Source organism: Cyprinodon variegatus, unplaced genomic scaffold (genome assembly GCF_000732505.1).
Source record: "Cyprinodon variegatus isolate N-32 unplaced genomic scaffold, C_variegatus-1.0 Scaffold1530, whole genome shotgun sequence".
NCBI lineage: Eukaryota > Metazoa > Chordata > Actinopteri > Cyprinodontiformes > Cyprinodontidae > Cyprinodon > Cyprinodon variegatus.
Window position 1 is genome coordinate 63,760 of NW_015151983.1, and position 17,155 is coordinate 80,914.

The following is a 17,155-nucleotide window of genomic DNA, read 5'->3' on the forward strand; positions in this document are numbered from 1 at the left end:
TTTACAAGAAACATGTGATAGAGGCTGTTGAGGCCTCTTTTACAACCCGTCCGTTGCATGACCTTTATCTGGAACAATCTTAAGCAAGAGTTAATAAAAGATGAATAACACATTATACATCATAAGAGTTAAGTAGAAAACAACCCATGAAACACAAACGGAGTATAAATAAAATATATTTAACATGCTATATAAATGAACTAAATTTATTTGAACTCAAATAGTGTCAATAGCACAATCACTTTTGCTAGATCATCTACATTATAATTAATCAAACCAGCATGCCAGAAAGAAGAAAAGGAGAGCTATTTTTTCAAAAACAATCAAGGTGAAGCAGATAGGGAGGAGTGATGGGAGGAGGGTAAAACAGACGGGGGCAGGGTCACTGTGGTGCCAGGTAAGCTGCCTTCCCAGACAGAGTGGCTGTCTTATTCTCGTACCTCTTTTTCCTTATCCATTTCTTCAGGATCACAGAGTCTGTGGGGAAGGTCCTGGATTGCAAGTAGTCCCAAAAGATATTTCAAACCATAACTAATAAGACGGTTAGGTGGCAGGACAGAAAGAGGAACACACGGATGTAATCACGCAGCATCTTCAGTCGGCAATAAGGTTGGCAACAGGTTTTTTCTCATGTAAGTTTTGATTTTAACAGACAAAAGAGTTTTCCAGGTGTATTAGAAGAGCTCTAATATTAAAAAAAGAATAGTCAACCATGTCAATCTATGTAAAACTTTGTTTTATCATGACAAGAAAAGACCAGAGAATCACATAAAGACTTCTAACATGTATGTTTAACCATTTGTCTCATGTCCCAAACAACAGACACACTCAGATTCATTGTATTAATTAAATTAAAACAAGAGACTGTGATCGTTTAGTGGTATTTAACATGAATTTACATAATTAAGGCACATTACTTATCTTAACTTAAATAGCAATGAATATATATATTTTTAATACAGGGACAAAAATCACACATACCCTATGTTTAAAATTCAACAATTATCCCAAAATTGGTAACTGTGAAACATAACTTTTTGTGAAATATATAAAAGATACCAAACAATAGAGAGAATGAAGTTAGTACAACATCAGTCAAGCAGCTTTGTCTTCTTTATATTAATTATAACACAATAAATAACACAAACCAAACTATGGAGCAATCTTTCCCAACAACAGTTATAAAGTTATGAAGTTAGACATATCAGCCGTAATTGTAAAAAACATGCAAAAAACATGAAGTAAGATTACGCATAAAACTCTGTAAAAAATATATAAATTTTTTCTAAAACATACTTTAAAAAAAATAGATGTAAAGACAGAGCAGATTCTACTGCATACCAAAGTTACAAATGGCCAGAGAAAAAGGAAACGCGCAGTCATTTCATGGTTTCTATATTAACCGCCGACTGTCCAGAGCAGCATAACATAACTTATATCCTACCTGTAGATATAAGGAGAAAATAACTTTTTAACTTCAAACAATAATTTAAAAAATTGTTGATCCAAGCAATTTATCATTATTTTATTATGTTATTATTATGTTATTAAAGCTTTATCTATTATTATGTGAAATAAACTGATAAAGCTCTGATGACCTGCTATTAGAATAACAAACAATGTGAAGAGGTGAATGAAAAAATTACCCATAAATAACNTTTACAAGAAACATGTGATAGAGGCTGTTGAGGCCTCTTTTACAACCCGTCCGTTGCATGACCTTTATCTGGAACAATCTTAAGCAAGAGTTAATAAAAGATGAATAACACATTATACATCATAAGAGTTAAGTAGAAAACAACCCATGAAACACAAACGGAGTATAAATAAAATATATTTAACATGCTATATAAATGAACTAAATTTATTTGAACTCAAATAGTGTCAATAGCACAATCACTTTTGCTAGATCATCTACATTATAATTAATCAAACCAGCATGCCAGAAAGAAGAAAAGGAGAGCTATTTTTTCAAAAACAATCAAGGTGAAGCAGATAGGGAGGAGTGATGGGAGGAGGGTAAAACAGACGGGGGCAGGGTCACTGTGGTGCCAGGTAAGCTGCCTTCCCAGACAGAGTGGCTGTCTTATTCTCGTACCTCTTTTTCCTTATCCATTTCTTCAGGATCACAGAGTCTGTGGGGAAGGTCCTGGATTGCAAGTAGTCCCAAAAGATATTTCAAACCATAACTAATAAGACGGTTAGGTGGCAGGACAGAAAGAGGAACACACGGATGTAATCACGCAGCATCTTCAGTCGGCAATAAGGTTGGCAACAGGTTTTTTCTCATGTAAGTTTTGATTTTAACAGACAAAAGAGTTTTCCAGGTGTATTAGAAGAGCTCTAATATTAAAAAAAGAATAGTCAACCATGTCAATCTATGTAAAACTTTGTTTTATCATGACAAGAAAAGACCAGAGAATCACATAAAGACTTCTAACATGTATGTTTAACCATTTGTCTCATGTCCCAAACAACAGACACACTCAGATTCATTGTATTAATTAAATTAAAACAAGAGACTGTGATCGTTTAGTGGTATTTAACATGAATTTACATAATTAAGGCACATTACTTATCTTAACTTAAATAGCAATGAATATATATATTTTTAATACAGGGACAAAAATCACACATACCCTATGTTTAAAATTCAACAATTATCCCAAAATTGGTAACTGTGAAACATAACTTTATGTGAAATATATAAAAGATACCAAACAATAGAGAGAATGAAGTTAGTACAACATCAGTCAAGCAGCTTCTTCTCCTTTATATTAAATATAACACAATAAATAACATAAACCAAACTACAGAGCAATCGTTCCCAACAACAGTTATAAATGTTATGAAGTTAGACATATCAGCTGTAATAGTAAAAAACATGAAGTAAGATTAGCATAAAACTCTGTAAAAAATATATACATTTTTTCTAAAACATACTTTAAAAAAAATAGATGTAAAGACAGAGCAGATTCTACTGCATACCAAAGTTACAGATGGCCAGAGAAAAAGGAAACGCGCAGTCATTTCATGGTTTCTATATTAACCGCCGACTGTCAAGAGCAGCATAACATAACTTATATCCTACCTGTAGATATCAGGAGAAAAAAACTTTTTAACTTCAAACAATAATTTAAAAAATTGTTGATCCAATCAATTTATCATTATTTTATTATGTTATTATTATGTTATTACAGCTTTATCAGTTATTATGTGAAATAAACTGATAAAGCTCTGATGACCTGCTATTAGAATAACAAACAATGTGAAGAGGTGACTAAGAAAGTAATTACCAATAAATAACAGTGCATATTGTACAGTGAATACTAAATGATCTAAACCTTATTTCTGACCCTTAAATAAGTGATCATTAGTGATCTGACTGTAGGATCGGGTCTTTTCCTCCAGACAGCTTGAAAGGTTTTAGTGAAAGGGTAAGGTGAGGGACACAAGTATAGAGCATAAATACAACCATATAAAATATCTTCAATAAAGCCAGTTAGGAATTAGAGGCAGATATTTTATCAGTGTTTCGTTGTACCTTACACTTGATACCTTTTCAGTTTTATTGCTTATCATTAACTCTTATCCTAATAGCTTTGTTCTTTGTGTCAGTTCAAAATCTCCCATTAACCCTTTATAGGGCACTCAGTGAAACACTAAAAATCTAAATTTCAAGCCAGTGGTGTTATTGGAATCCAGGACAACCCCTTACTACCTTTATAACATTCAAAAAATCTGGATATTTTGATGGCAAAAATTAATAACAAGTCAATATAATAACAATAAAACTCCTACTTTCCCGAATATATTAAGAAAAGTAACAAAAGTAAAGATGAAAAACACACGGAGTGTGTGAAAAAAACACATTTTATTTGCTACAACATAACCTTAGATGCATTTTAGTTTATAAACCTAAATATAATTGTTATCTTTTTAACTTTTCAATTAGCTTTTACCTTTTTTTTTCTTGACTTGTTAATTTTTTTTAAAGCTTAATTTACAGTAATTTAATTATATATCATTCAAGAGCTCATTTATTTGATCAAATGCCAAAATAAGATGTACAGCCATGGAGCAGTATCTTTGCTGAATCACTGGATATAGACCTCACCGAAGGACAGAGGGGGACTCCATTTGTAAGGGGTATGCAAGAGATCAAAAACGGTAACTTTTCCTAAAAGGGTTAAGCAGGATATGTGGAAAAGATTCATATAGGGATTTAGTGTATCCAAATTTTATATATCTTTTTCATTTTGTTAGTGAAAACAAGACAAGGAAGATCTAGATTAATTAAAAAAAGGAGAATTGGTTGCAGTCTGGGTTCTCTGTTGAGGTTACCAAGGAGTCAATTTTTTGTCCCATTGAAGTCTTCCATTAATAAGTTACTTTTGGATCATCTTTCTGGCTATCTTTATCTTTGCCGGTATAGATTGCATTATTTTCATACTGTTCAGTACATTGAGTGGAGAGAGGATGTATTTGTTGCTTATTGTGCTACATATTAGATTTATTGCTTTCAGCTTGTTTGGTGCTAATTTTGTTCCCAATACTGACACACCTTCAGGAAGTATTTCATGGAAGTATAATTTAAATAAAGCCTGGAGTTTTACTCCTAACTTTTGCAGCAGTTTAAGAACCAATAGAGTCAAGAAAAACAGGTAATAACCCATCATAAAACATAATTCACATCTTAAAAGGCATTTCTTTTATGATGTATTGTATTTGTTGTAACCCTGTTACAGATACTAATGCCTGTGAAAAACATATAAGTAAAACATTATTCAGGAAAAAAAATGCTTTGTTATTAAATAAAAAGGATGATATATGTTATTCTAATTCTAATTTCATTTCACAAAATTCTTTACTTTTATTCATTTTAGTAACTTTTTGAATCTATCTCACTCAAGTTTTAGTTTTTGGTTCCTTTATTTGACTAATTTTAAAATTTATTCTTTGGTATTTATCCAAATGCAGCATGCATATACATATTTAATCAATCAGAAAGGCAAAACTTTAAAGTCTTGTCATCTTAGAATGTCATTTGAGATTATTTTAATAAGTATGGATATGGTAGCAGGGTTGAATCTAGAGTGACAGCATTGCACAAAGATTACAATGTAATGAATTTTTAGGTATTGGATTTTTTTTCCCCCTCATAGATTAACAGGTTGGCTCATATAAAACACAGAACATCTGAAAAGGCGCACGTTTCAGATCTAGTTAAATACTAGAGTAGTGCATTTTAAAAATGGTCAAAATGTTGCTACACAACTGCCAAAGAATGAATTGCTATTGCAATAACAAACACAAACTGAGAACTGCAGAAACTGAGGAGGTAAACATGAGATTAATTACCAATAAATAACACTGCACATTTTACATTGAAGGATCTAAACGTTATTTCTGACCTTTAAATGAGTGATCATTAGTAATCTGATTGTATGATCGGGTCTTTTCCTCTAGACAGATTAAAGGAATTTAGTGACAGGGTTGCTCATAAGTTAAGGGACTCAAGTTTAGAGCATAATTACTACCATATAAGATATTTTTAATAAAGCCAGTTAGGACTTAGTAGCAGATATATTGTACCTTGTACTTTATAGCTTTCAAGTTGGATTGATTATCATTACCTCTTATCTTTATAGCTTTTTTCTTTCTGTCAGTTTAAAATCTCTCATTAAGGCCACAAAGTTTTCCTGGTAACATAATACCGTAAACAATGGGGCTCATTGTAGGCTATGATGTAGAGAATTGATTTGAAGATCATGATCACAGAGGTCAATTTTTTCTGCTATTGAAGTCCTTGAGTTGGTTAATGAGGGATTGCCCTCTAGTCAATGACTTGATTCTATCAACTGATTTTCCTTAGATAGAAAACTTCAGAATCAATTTGACTATATGATCTAATGAACTGTAAAGTACCTTGAGAAGACATGTGTTGGGAATTGGCGTTATATAAAAAAATTTAATTAAATTGAATTAATAAGTTTATTTTGAATCATCTTTCTAGCTATCTTTATCTTTGCTTGTATAGACTGCATTTTGTTTTTACTGTTTAATACAGTGAGTGTAATGCGGTATTTGTTGCTTATTCTGTAACATATTTGATTATGTTCATGTAACCTTAGTCAATTTATGTAGCCCAGCATTTGATCTTATATAGGCTATAGTATTGCCAATACGCACACATTAAGTTTGGTTTTGCTATCATTATGGGGACTTTGCATTGACTTTATTCATTTCTATGGCATTAACCAGACCTTAAAATAGCAGATAATGCTAATAATCAGCCCTGAAATTCTTTCTTAGACCTGGGAAAAAGTTAGCACAGACAAGTGTTGGACAAATTACTTAAAAAATTAACTAGTTGAAAATACTGGTTACTTCTCTAAAAAAGTGACTGAAAAGTTACTGAATCCAAAAAAGTAGCTAAGTTACTAACTCAGTGAAAGTAACTAATTAAAGTATGAAGTTACAGTGGCGTTGGATGTAGGAGTTTGCCCTGTAATCGGAGGGTTGACGGTTCAAGCCCCGACTCCGACTTTCATTGTCGTTGTGTCCTTGGCAAGACACTTCACCTGCATTGTCTACTGATGGTGGTCAGAGGGCCCGGTGGCGCCAGTGTACGGCAGCCTCGCTTCTGTCAGTGAGCCCCAGGGCAGCTGTGGCTACAATGTAGCTTGCCACCATCAGTGTGTGAGTGTGTGTGTGAATAGGTGAATGAATGTAGTGTAAAGCGCTTTGGTCAAGTCTCCTAACTTGAATAAAGGCTCTATATAAGTACATGCCATTTACCATTTACATTTTATGTTGTAAAATATCAAAGAATTTGGAAATACTTGAAGTAGAAAAGTATAAAGTAACTTTTTAAGTAAGCTCTTTTAAAAAAACAGCCAGATGCCACTATATGAATTGAAAGCTAAATTTTTCAAATATGCGGAAAAATTCTTTGAGATAGGGCCAAGGATGAGGGAGGTCTTGTTGGTCTCCGTCTTCATCCCCAGATACGTTCTTGCCTGTGTCCGACCTTTCAGACATTTCAACATCTTTTTCTGAATCAGACATTGTAGCATGGCATAGATAATTCATGTTTGCAGTTTGAAGAACACCTGCTTGCCTCTGATGATTTCCTTTAGCTAACCAATGAGTGTTTGCGTTCTATGACTCATCCAATTACACTAGTTTTCACTAGATGTGGATGGAGCCAATGATCTGCAGTGGATGGCGCACATGATGTGAAATAAATATTTATAAATATTAAACCGTGGTAATCAATTCAAAATCAGCAGGGTCTGAATAAAAAAATCATCAACTACTAAAGGTCAGGAGACATTTTTAATTATAATTTGTTACTTTAAACAGAATTTAACACTGAAATAAAATGAAGTGTTTATGCATCAATGTTATACATTGAAGTTTTAGAAAGAAAAAGAAAAAAAAATAATATATATATATATATATATATATATATATATATATATATAAAATGTTTTCATTTTAAAATCTAAAGTATTTTTTGAGGTAGTGAACAACAGTCTTTTAGTTTGGTATAGCTATAGACAATTTCCTGATTCCCATATTTTATAAAACTAAAACTGACCATTTTTTTTCCTTTCTTTTTTATGGCTTAATGAGAGCACTGGGCTTTAGGCTGCCCTGCAAGGCTTTAAACCTGGGTTTGAATGGAGACAAAGCCATTCTCAAGCACATATCAATCCAGTTTTCAATTTATTTTATGTACATATTTTACAACAAGTCATCTCAATGCACTTTAAAGAGACTGTTCAATCAGACTGCCTCAAAGGTTTCTCTCTAAGGGAACACAATACACAACATGCTGCCATTTTATGAGTTTTCAGACCCGTATGTTGTAAAGCTCATAAAATGGCCGCTCCTACCATCTGACCAAGGGGAAGTGATGGACTACAAGTGTAGGCACACAATGGGTTGTAAAACTCATACAATGACCACACCTTCCATTTTGTCACAACTAAACTTAAAGTGGCTCACAATCCTCGAAGTTCACTTTCAACACACTACTTTCAGGACAAGAAGGATCAGGAAGACTAACTGAAGAAAAATAACCCAATTGCAGCCAGTCACACACACATACTCATTTATACTATGAAACTGGAGTTCTGTTTTGAACCCTGTTAGATGAACCATCAGCTTTAAAATCAAGAATTTCAATAAAACCACAAACAAAAACAACTAACTACGCTTGCTGAAGCTAAGCACCTTAATTGAGCATCAGATGGGAATAAATGAAGAAGGTTTTAGTGTGTTGACTCTAGATGGGAGGAGGGGGAGGCAACATCTGGTTCAGATCCGGTCAAGTTCACAACTAGTCCGTTTCCAGATCTCTCGGGGAGATTTGAATTAGTCTGATGCAAACAACAAGGGAATTTGATGGGCTTTAATAGATTTGATACCTTACAGCGTTCTCAGAGGGCGTCCCTGCTGATGGTACCAGGCAGGTACCATCCAATGGCAGGATGGTTTTGGTTAACTAAGGCGAAAACTCCGTTTTCTCATCCGCTTCACATGGGGAAGGAATCGCAATGATACAGGATCGCAGAAAAGAGAGGCCTGTGGACAGGTGTCTAAGGAGAAGGGAGCGAGGGTAATCCACATAGAGGGGATTCTAAGGATTTGATGTGGAGATGTTTCTCTTCTTTCAGGCTGGGAGCCCTGGGGAAAACAGGGCAGATAATCACAGAAATAAGCTTGTATGATAATGAAAAAATTCTACCTTTTGATATATTTTTCTTTAAAACCAAATTAATAAGAATCCCAGGAAATATGCAGACTGCCCCTGCTTGGATCACATGTGCCCACTTCGTTCAAGTTACTAACTGATACCTGTAGCAACTACAGGTATCAGTCCCAGCTGCAGCCTTTCTAAATTTTATTCCCATTTTTGTCCTTCTCACCTAATCCTTACCCAATCCCAAAAAATGTTTTTTTAAATTGACATAACCTTACCCCAAGACACTTTCGTAACCCTTGGTAATCCACCATACATCCCACCCCAAATATAATTTTAATTAATACATCACTTAACCCTGACCACTTTTTCCAGCCCTAAAGTCTCAACCTACTTCATTTCTCTTCACCCAAAGCCTTCACCTAAACGTCTTTTCCCCAATAAAATGCAGGTCTCAAACGTTTCTTATATAATCTTATTTGTTTGCCCTGCCCGTACCACTTTCCACTAACTTACAGGAAGAGCGGTTTATCTCTGTTTATTGCCTGAGTCCAGATTAATAAACCTTTAAATAATGAACCATAACCTTCCCTTAATCCCACCCCACTCACCCTATAAAATGAAACTTTATTGCCTTTTACGTCAACCTATGTAATAAACTTTACAACAGTTCTTAACTAATATTTGAATTCAAACATTGCTTTTCATGTTAAACATTATTCAATATTCACCGTTTTATATCTATGGAGGAGCTGTTAGTAGAAAGTGTAAAAAAAAACATCGGAACTTGATGTACCTAAGTATTAAATAACCTACTTACAGAAGCCAAATTCCTTCACAGAAGAGGTGGATGTATAAAGAAAAAAAACTTGCTATCATTTTGCATTCTTTAGGAAAAAAAAAAAAAACTTGGCAAGAGAGTCCTTAACAAATGTGACTTTAACATTTTTTATATAATAACTAGCATAAAAGATCTTGCTGTGTTTAAGACTTAGTACATTCTAAGTTTAAGAAATATTTAATAACCTTTTGATTTTTCAGATCAATCAGAAATCTTGATTAAGGATTTATTGTTTCCATGCATTTAACTCTAATGGAAGAATATTTTTCTTTTAGCTTTGTAAATTAAAGGATAAATAAATGTTGTGTCATATGCCATAATCATACTTTTTGGACATTGGAAACCAGTGTCCATATTTCATCTTGACATGATGTGGAATCAGCTTTGGAATCTCTGCAACAACCCCCGTTTCAGCCAAGGTGTGACCAAGGTGTACCAGTTTAAAAACTGGTATAACATTAGTGTTCATGTGTTCCTCAGATGCTCATCATGCTGCTAATTATTTCAAAGAGGGTAAAGAATCATTTAACTAAAGGTTTTTGGTTATTGATTAAGCAAATCCTTTAATAAAACATTATTTGGCCAAATAATGTTTTATTCACCTCATGGATTTGCATTGTGAATTGGTCTGAAAACATTTAAATTTCTTTCAAATTAGTGAAAAGCTAATTTGATCATATCCCAAATTCTTCCAGATAAACTTTGGTTTAAAACACAAAAATCCATCTTAAACTGTAATGTTTTTCAACTTTGTTCCCCTTCCTCTTTGTACATAGTCGTTTAGTTTAGTTTAGTTGAGTTTTACTATTCTTAGTTGAGAGTGTTAAACTGAAATATGTTTGACTTGGAGCTGAATTATTTTTGTTAATAAACTCTTTTGACATTTTGAACAGAAGTTGTGGTGAATTTATTCCATGTATGTGCAGAATTAACTGTTTGACCATGATAAGGGCTCGAAATTACTCTATCATCTATTGTTCTAACACACAGCTAGTAGGACTGTGTGTCATAAACAATGTATAACAGCTGAAATAATATCTGATTAAATAAGGTATTTTACCACCACTACAGGGGAGGGCAATAAACATCTTAAAGTATCAGAAATATAAATTCCCAGCTGGCTGGGAATAGAATTGAACATAAAATTACAACATTAATAAATAATTGCAAAAATTTACAAAAAACTGATCTTTATATTCCTCGCAGATAGTGAGGTGAACCAGTGGGACATCGAAGATGGCAAAGAAATACAACATTATGTTCATTTTGCTGATTATGTTACCATGGCTGCTCCTCATCAGTGTTTGGCACCAGACCAATATCACATCTGTCATTTTTTCTCAAAAAGGTAAATATCAATGTTTGGTTGATGCTTTTCAGAAATACCTTTTTCAAAATATATTATTCTTACATCATAGGGTTGGTTGGTTCTGTAGCTGCCAAGTTGAATGTATAGGTAATATCAGCTATACCTCACAACCATAAAACACTTGGTTTGATGGAAAACAAAGCTGACAGGCTTTTGAGCCCTAATTGCTTTTGAGCCCATTTGTGTCACGATTTGGTTGAGGTTAGAGGACCCAAATGCAGAGGCTGAGAGGCAGGTGTGAGTTCTTGCAGTTTATTTAATGAATAAACCCAGGTATCAGAGGCAGGAACCCAAAAACCCAAATTAAGTATGTAAAACAAACCAGAACCATGGAGACATCAGGCAAAAAGATGAGGTAATGTGAAGTAAGACGAGGAACCAGCACTGAGGAACTGCACAAGGAGTGTATTTATGGGAGACTGAACAAAGAGAGGACTAACAAGCAGATTGGGGGCAGGTGTGAACAGAGCAACAAAGGAAGGAGCTAGGGAAAAGGAGACCAACACAAGAGGGCAACAGATAAAACAAATAAAAACCTTAGAAGTCAAATATATCCAGAAAATACAACAAAATAAGAACCAAACCGACAAAACAAGAAAACATGGAGCAAAGGAAAACATAACAGAATCAAGACTGTGACAGTATCCCCCACTTAAGGGCAGATTCCAGATGCCCTAAAATGTCCAAAAAACAACCCAGCCAGGGTGGGCGGAGGGGGAACCAGGAAGGAGGGCAAGAAACAAAAAAAAAAAAAAAAAGAGTACAAAAAAACCCTACCAAAGGTGGGAGAGAGCAACCGAAAGTCTCTGGAGGCCGGCCATGGGGTCAGAGGCGAGGCAGAGTATCTGGAGGCCGGACGTGGGGCTGAAGGCGAGGCAGAGTATCTGGAGGCCGGACGTGGGGCTGAAGGCGAGGCAGAGTATCTGGAGGCCGGCCGTGGGGCCGGTGACGAAGGAGCACCTCTGGAGGACGCCATCTCTGCATCAGCAGCAGCCTTGGGGGACGCCGTCTCTTCAGCAGCAGCGTTGGGGCAAGTAGAGCCCTCTGAGGGCTCTTGGAGGCTTGGAGCGCCCTCTGTGGGGCCTTGGCGATTAACTCTCAACAAGTTCCAAATCTGAGACCATTTCATTAGTGTGCTCAGGGGTCTCTGGATGGCACCGAGCAGGCTCAGGGTCTCTGGACGACACAGAGCAGGCTCAGGGGTATCGGGACGGCACAGAGCTCGCTCAGGGGTCACTGGACAGCACAGAGCTCACTCAGGGGTCTCTAGTTCACTAATAGACTCTGGATTTAGCCAGTTAATGGGCCCTGAATCAGAATCTGGCCTGCTAATGGGCTCTGGCAGTAGGGGAGCTGGCCCGCTAATGGGCTCTGGGGCTAGGGGAACTGGCCAGCTAATGGGGTCTGGGGCTAGGGGATCTAGCCCACTAATGGGCTCTGGCCCGCTAATGGGCTCTGGCACTACGGAACTGGCCCGCTATTGGGCTCTGGCACTAGGGGATCTTTCCCGCTAATGGGCTCTGGCGCTAGGGGAACTGGCCCCCTAATGAGCTCTGGCGCTAGGGTATCTGGCCCGCTAAAGGGCTCTGGCTCGGGATCTGACCGCTAAAGGGCTCTGGCACGGGATCTGACCCCCAATTAGCTCTGGCAAAGGATCTGACCTGCTAATGGGCTCTGGCTCGGGAAGTCCGGGCTAGTGGGGAGCTGATGGAGGTGGAAGGTAAGGGAATAGATCTTCTCTTTCCCTATAAAAAGAGGCCCATAACTGAGACTCCTCGAGATAATGAGCTCTTACTGCGGGGGGTGTACTATGAGGACCTGGTTTGAGTCTTTTCATAGATGGGGCTAGCAGTTAGTCATGGAAGTTACGACTGAGACTATGGGTAAATCTGACCTGTTTTGGAAGGGGAACTGAAGCAGGTTTCAGGCTGACCCACCGGAGAGGGAGTGGAGGTGTCAGGCTGACCCGCTGGAGGGGGAGTGGAGGCGTCAGGCTGACCCGCTGGAGGGGAAGTGGCCTTGTTCCCCCAGCGGCGGTGCTTATGCCTGGAGGAAGCAGATGGCACAGGAGGACCAACAGCTGCTGATGGTGGAGGAACAGGATCGGAGGTGAGAGACAGCAGGGCAGGTTGGTGACATAGTGATGGTTTGGGTGGGGAAGGTTTATTGAAAAGCTGAGCAAAAGCATCCTTGATATTCCACTCAGCTTCTGCAATATAACCAGTCTCACAAAGAAATTTATGGAGTTCAGGAAACTCTTCCAGTCTCTTCTTTACCTCCACTGCTGCACTTGCCCGCTCCCAAGGAGGACTGATGAAGGGGAGACTGTCACGTGTGGATATGATGATTGAGAGTAATTTTCCTGCCACATTGGTTGGCTCTGCAGGGTCCATGATGGCTGGTTCTTACTGTCATGATTTGGTTGAGGTTAGAAGACCCAAATGCAGAAGCTGAGAGGCAGGGGTGAGTTCTTGCAGTTTTGTTAATGAATAAACACAGGTAACAGAGGTGGGAATCCATAAATCCAAATAAAAAATGTAAAACAAACCAGAACCATGGAGACATCAGGGGAAATAAATCAGCGGCCATGGTAAGATGAGGCGAGATGAGGTAAAGTGTAGTAAGATGCGGAACCAGCACTGAGGAACTGCACAAGGAGTGTATTTATGTGACACTGAACAAAGAGAGGGCTAACGAGCAGATTGGGAGCAGGTGTAAACAGAGCAGCAAAGGAGCTGGGGAAAAGAGACTAACACAAGAGGGCAACAGAGGGACACAAATAAAAACCTCAGAACTCAAATATATCCAGAAAATAAAACAAAATAGGAACCAAACTAAAGAAACTAAAAAAAAACACAGAGCAAAGTAAAACAGAATCAAGACCGTGACAATTTGTCCTGTGATCAGGCTAAACGAGCAGATTGGGAGCAGGTGTGAACAGAGCAGCAAAGAAAGGAGCTAGGGAAAAGGAGACCAACACAAGAGGGTGACAGAGGGACACAAATTAAAACCATAGAACTCAAATATGTCCAGAAACTGAAACAAAATAGGAACCAAACCAAAGAAACTAAAAAAAAAAACATAAAGTAAAACATAGAATCAAGACTGTGACAATTTTGTCCTGTGAGTCAAGGTGTGGGAAGGAGATAAAAGGCAGATGTGGAGCCAGCTGTGGCAATTATATAGACCAGAAGACTTTTGAGTCTGGCAAGCTAGCGGTTCACCTGACAAACAGGCTAAAGGGCTGGTTATACTCCCAAGGCAGTGTGTCGCAGCGAGCTTGTTGCAGGTATGACGCAGATATTTTATGAGTCATGCCCAATTTTGAAGCGTGGTCTGTGCTGTTATTCCGTGTCACAGCGTAAGAGGGACAATCGGAGTAGCTGTGGGTCTAGATATGGCCAAGCCCAAGGGTGCTTTACAGGGGAAAAGTTAGAAAGATTCTAAGGGCCCTTGACTGAGGCCCCAAAAGACGAAGACAAGATCTGTCCCGCTATAGTATTCAAACACAAAAAGAAAATTCAGCATTGAAATAAATTCATTTGTGTTCTTCGTTATTTTTAAGCAGTAAACAGTGTAACAAAGCATGATATATTGACCAAAACCCCTGTCCTGCATCGCATCAGGTCTCCCCGTTCTGAAATTTTGCTCGTACCAGGGCTGAAGTGCCATGCATGCTTAATTTTACATATTGATAACGAATTAAACAAATCAATGCACCTTTATAGAAGTTTAAAAGTTTACATAGATTTATTCTGTGTGGGGCCAAATATCTAAGGCCCCAAAGTCCTGGCGGCGTCCCTAGCTGAGAAGGTGAGGAAGTGGGAAAAAACAAAAGGGGCAAGATGTGCGACAACAGAGGGACATGAGGGCGAAAAAGAGCGGGGATGAAGGTGGAAAAAGGGTACCAGCTTTCTTGCGCACCTCGCTCTTCTAGCTGGTCCATCTTCACAAATCGCTTTCCACAATGGCGGTAATACAAACAAAGCAAACAGGTGAGGTACCAAACAGGAAATACGCATACTGCAGAATGAATTTAGATTTCACCAATCAGAGGCCTGCCGTCTGCGGTCACCGACAATTTCAGAGAAGTGCAAGTCTCTTGTGTCTGCGAAAGGGGTGGGGGCACATTTGCCTTAACTGCGACACACACGCTGACGACCTGGTTTCTTAAACACATGGTTTTAAAGCTTGTGGTGGAAAATAAATTAATATTAATATTATTAATATTAAGTTTATAAATATTTGGGCCATGCCAACTGAAGATTTCAAACAAACACATCTCAAAAACATTAAATTCAATTCAGTTTATTATATTAAACATCAGTTTGTCATCTCCCGCTGACCCCTAGAAACATTAAGTCAGAAGTTCTCTGTCCTTCATCTATTTGGGTTGAGACCAGGAATTAATTCCAGGTTGATCAGACACTTGATGCCTGATTAGCCGCACGTTATATGGTCCCAGTCAGTCAGACAGACTTCATTAATGTGGGCACCGGTGAACAGTAGCCACACCTACACCAGGTAGAAGGGCCAACCACCTCCACCCCAAACACCTGTACTAGCTCCACATCTGCCCCTTCTCTCCATCCAACGGTTCAAGTCACACTGCAAATGGGCTCAAAATCATAAGCATAGTTTCTAATGTTAATGTGTAATTAATGTGTTTCTAACACATTAATTAGTTTTTTATTAAATAATGTTACGTGTGATTGCAATGCTATGTGTTTAGTTTCGTTTTTTTTGTCTTATTCATTAAAACACCACAATTCGTAAATTTATATCATTTTTAAAAGTTTAGATCAGATTTTGTGATAATGAATAGCAATTGGATCAGTTTCTCAGTTCATCTGAGCATCTAAACAACACATTTTCACATTACTCACTACAAAGCCAAGCTAAGCTTTAGCTAAGTCTCTTTTTGCTCCTTACCCTGTGTGGTTACTTTCAGAGCCTTAAAGAAATCTTCTCTTTATAACTGGTATTTCAGTAATGGCTCGCAAAGACTATGTTTACAGCCGGCCCCCGCCCTGGTCCAAAACCCTTCCTACTCTCCACATCATCACTCCTACTTACAGCCGCACAGTGCAGAAGGCTGACCTGACTCGTCTGGCCAACACTCTCCTTCATGTCCCCAACCTGCACTGGATCGTGGTGGAGGACTCCAAGAATAGGACTGCTCTAGTTAGCCGCTTCCTTCAGGAAACAGGGCTTAAATACACACACCTCAATGTAGAGACCCCTTCAAACTTTAAACCCAAAGGGGAGACTAAAAGTCGCAAAATACCACGTGGTACGTTGCAGAGGAACCTGGCCCTGCAGTGGCTTAGAGAGACCTATTCTGTAAACTTCAGCCAGCCTGGAGTCGTTTACTTTGCTGATGATGACAACACATACAGTCTGCAACTGTTTGAAGAGGTGAGGTGATACATCTTTAAAAGTAAATCTCAGTTAATTTTGTTTTGTGGGCTCACTGTTACATGTCTTAATGAAATGCCTGCTTTTAAGATTGAAGCGATAGTTCCTGTAAATTTCTGGGAGTAATACGTATTTCTCTTCTTTCATCTAACAGATGAGGTACACGAAGAAGGTGTCTGTGTGGCCCGTGGCATTTGTGGCGGGCATACGATACGAAACACCCAAAATAAATGCCCTAGGCAAGGTGTATGGTTTTAAAACTAAATTTGACCCAACCCGACCTTTTGCCATAGACATGGCTGGGTTTGCAGTGAACCTTAGCCTGATTCTGTCCAAACCTCAGGCTAACTTCCAGCTGCAAGGGGTGAAAGCAGGATATCAGGAGAGCAGCTTACTGAAGGAACTGGTGACTCTCAGTGAATTGGAGCCTAAAGCTTCAAACTGCACTAAGGTAAGAAAAGTGATCTAAATGCTAACAATGAATTTTACAGATACTTCTTCAGCTTATAACAATCTCCGTTGGTTGGCCTCAACCATTCTGACTTTCTGTATCTGAAAGTCCTACAATATTTTACCTCTATCAGTCTCCACTACCTTGGGAGGTGGTTCCCATTCTGACCTTGTGGGTCTCCAGTTTTGTTATGTACCGATGTTTCTGTTTATTACACAAGCCACTTGGTTATGACATTTCATGTTTTCCTTTAGTGCCAGTATCTAACAACCTGCTTTTAGATGCACTGCATGAAAAGTGGGATTTTCGTCAATATACGGCACTGTAGATTGTCGTGGAACCTCAGGTTAGCGGCAGTATACG

The 17,155-nt window shown here is 37.9% G+C and overlaps 1 protein-coding gene across 1 annotated transcript in view; it reads left to right on the plus strand.

Annotated features, from left to right (window-relative positions):
• Positions 1-10,790: 10,790 nt before the first annotated feature.
• The window catches only part of LOC107103802 (galactosylgalactosylxylosylprotein 3-beta-glucuronosyltransferase 1-like), a 12,105-nt gene continuing 5,740 nt past the window's right edge, over positions 10,791-17,155 (plus strand). The window contains exons 1-5 of the mRNA XM_015403630.1: positions 10,791-10,906; positions 14,778-14,799; positions 15,448-15,481; positions 15,914-16,341; positions 16,496-16,792. Of these exons, the coding sequence (XP_015259116.1) occupies positions 10,791-10,906; positions 14,778-14,799; positions 15,448-15,481; positions 15,914-16,341; positions 16,496-16,792 (897 nt within the window). The remainder of the gene's footprint in view (positions 10,907-14,777; positions 14,800-15,447; positions 15,482-15,913; positions 16,342-16,495; positions 16,793-17,155) is intronic.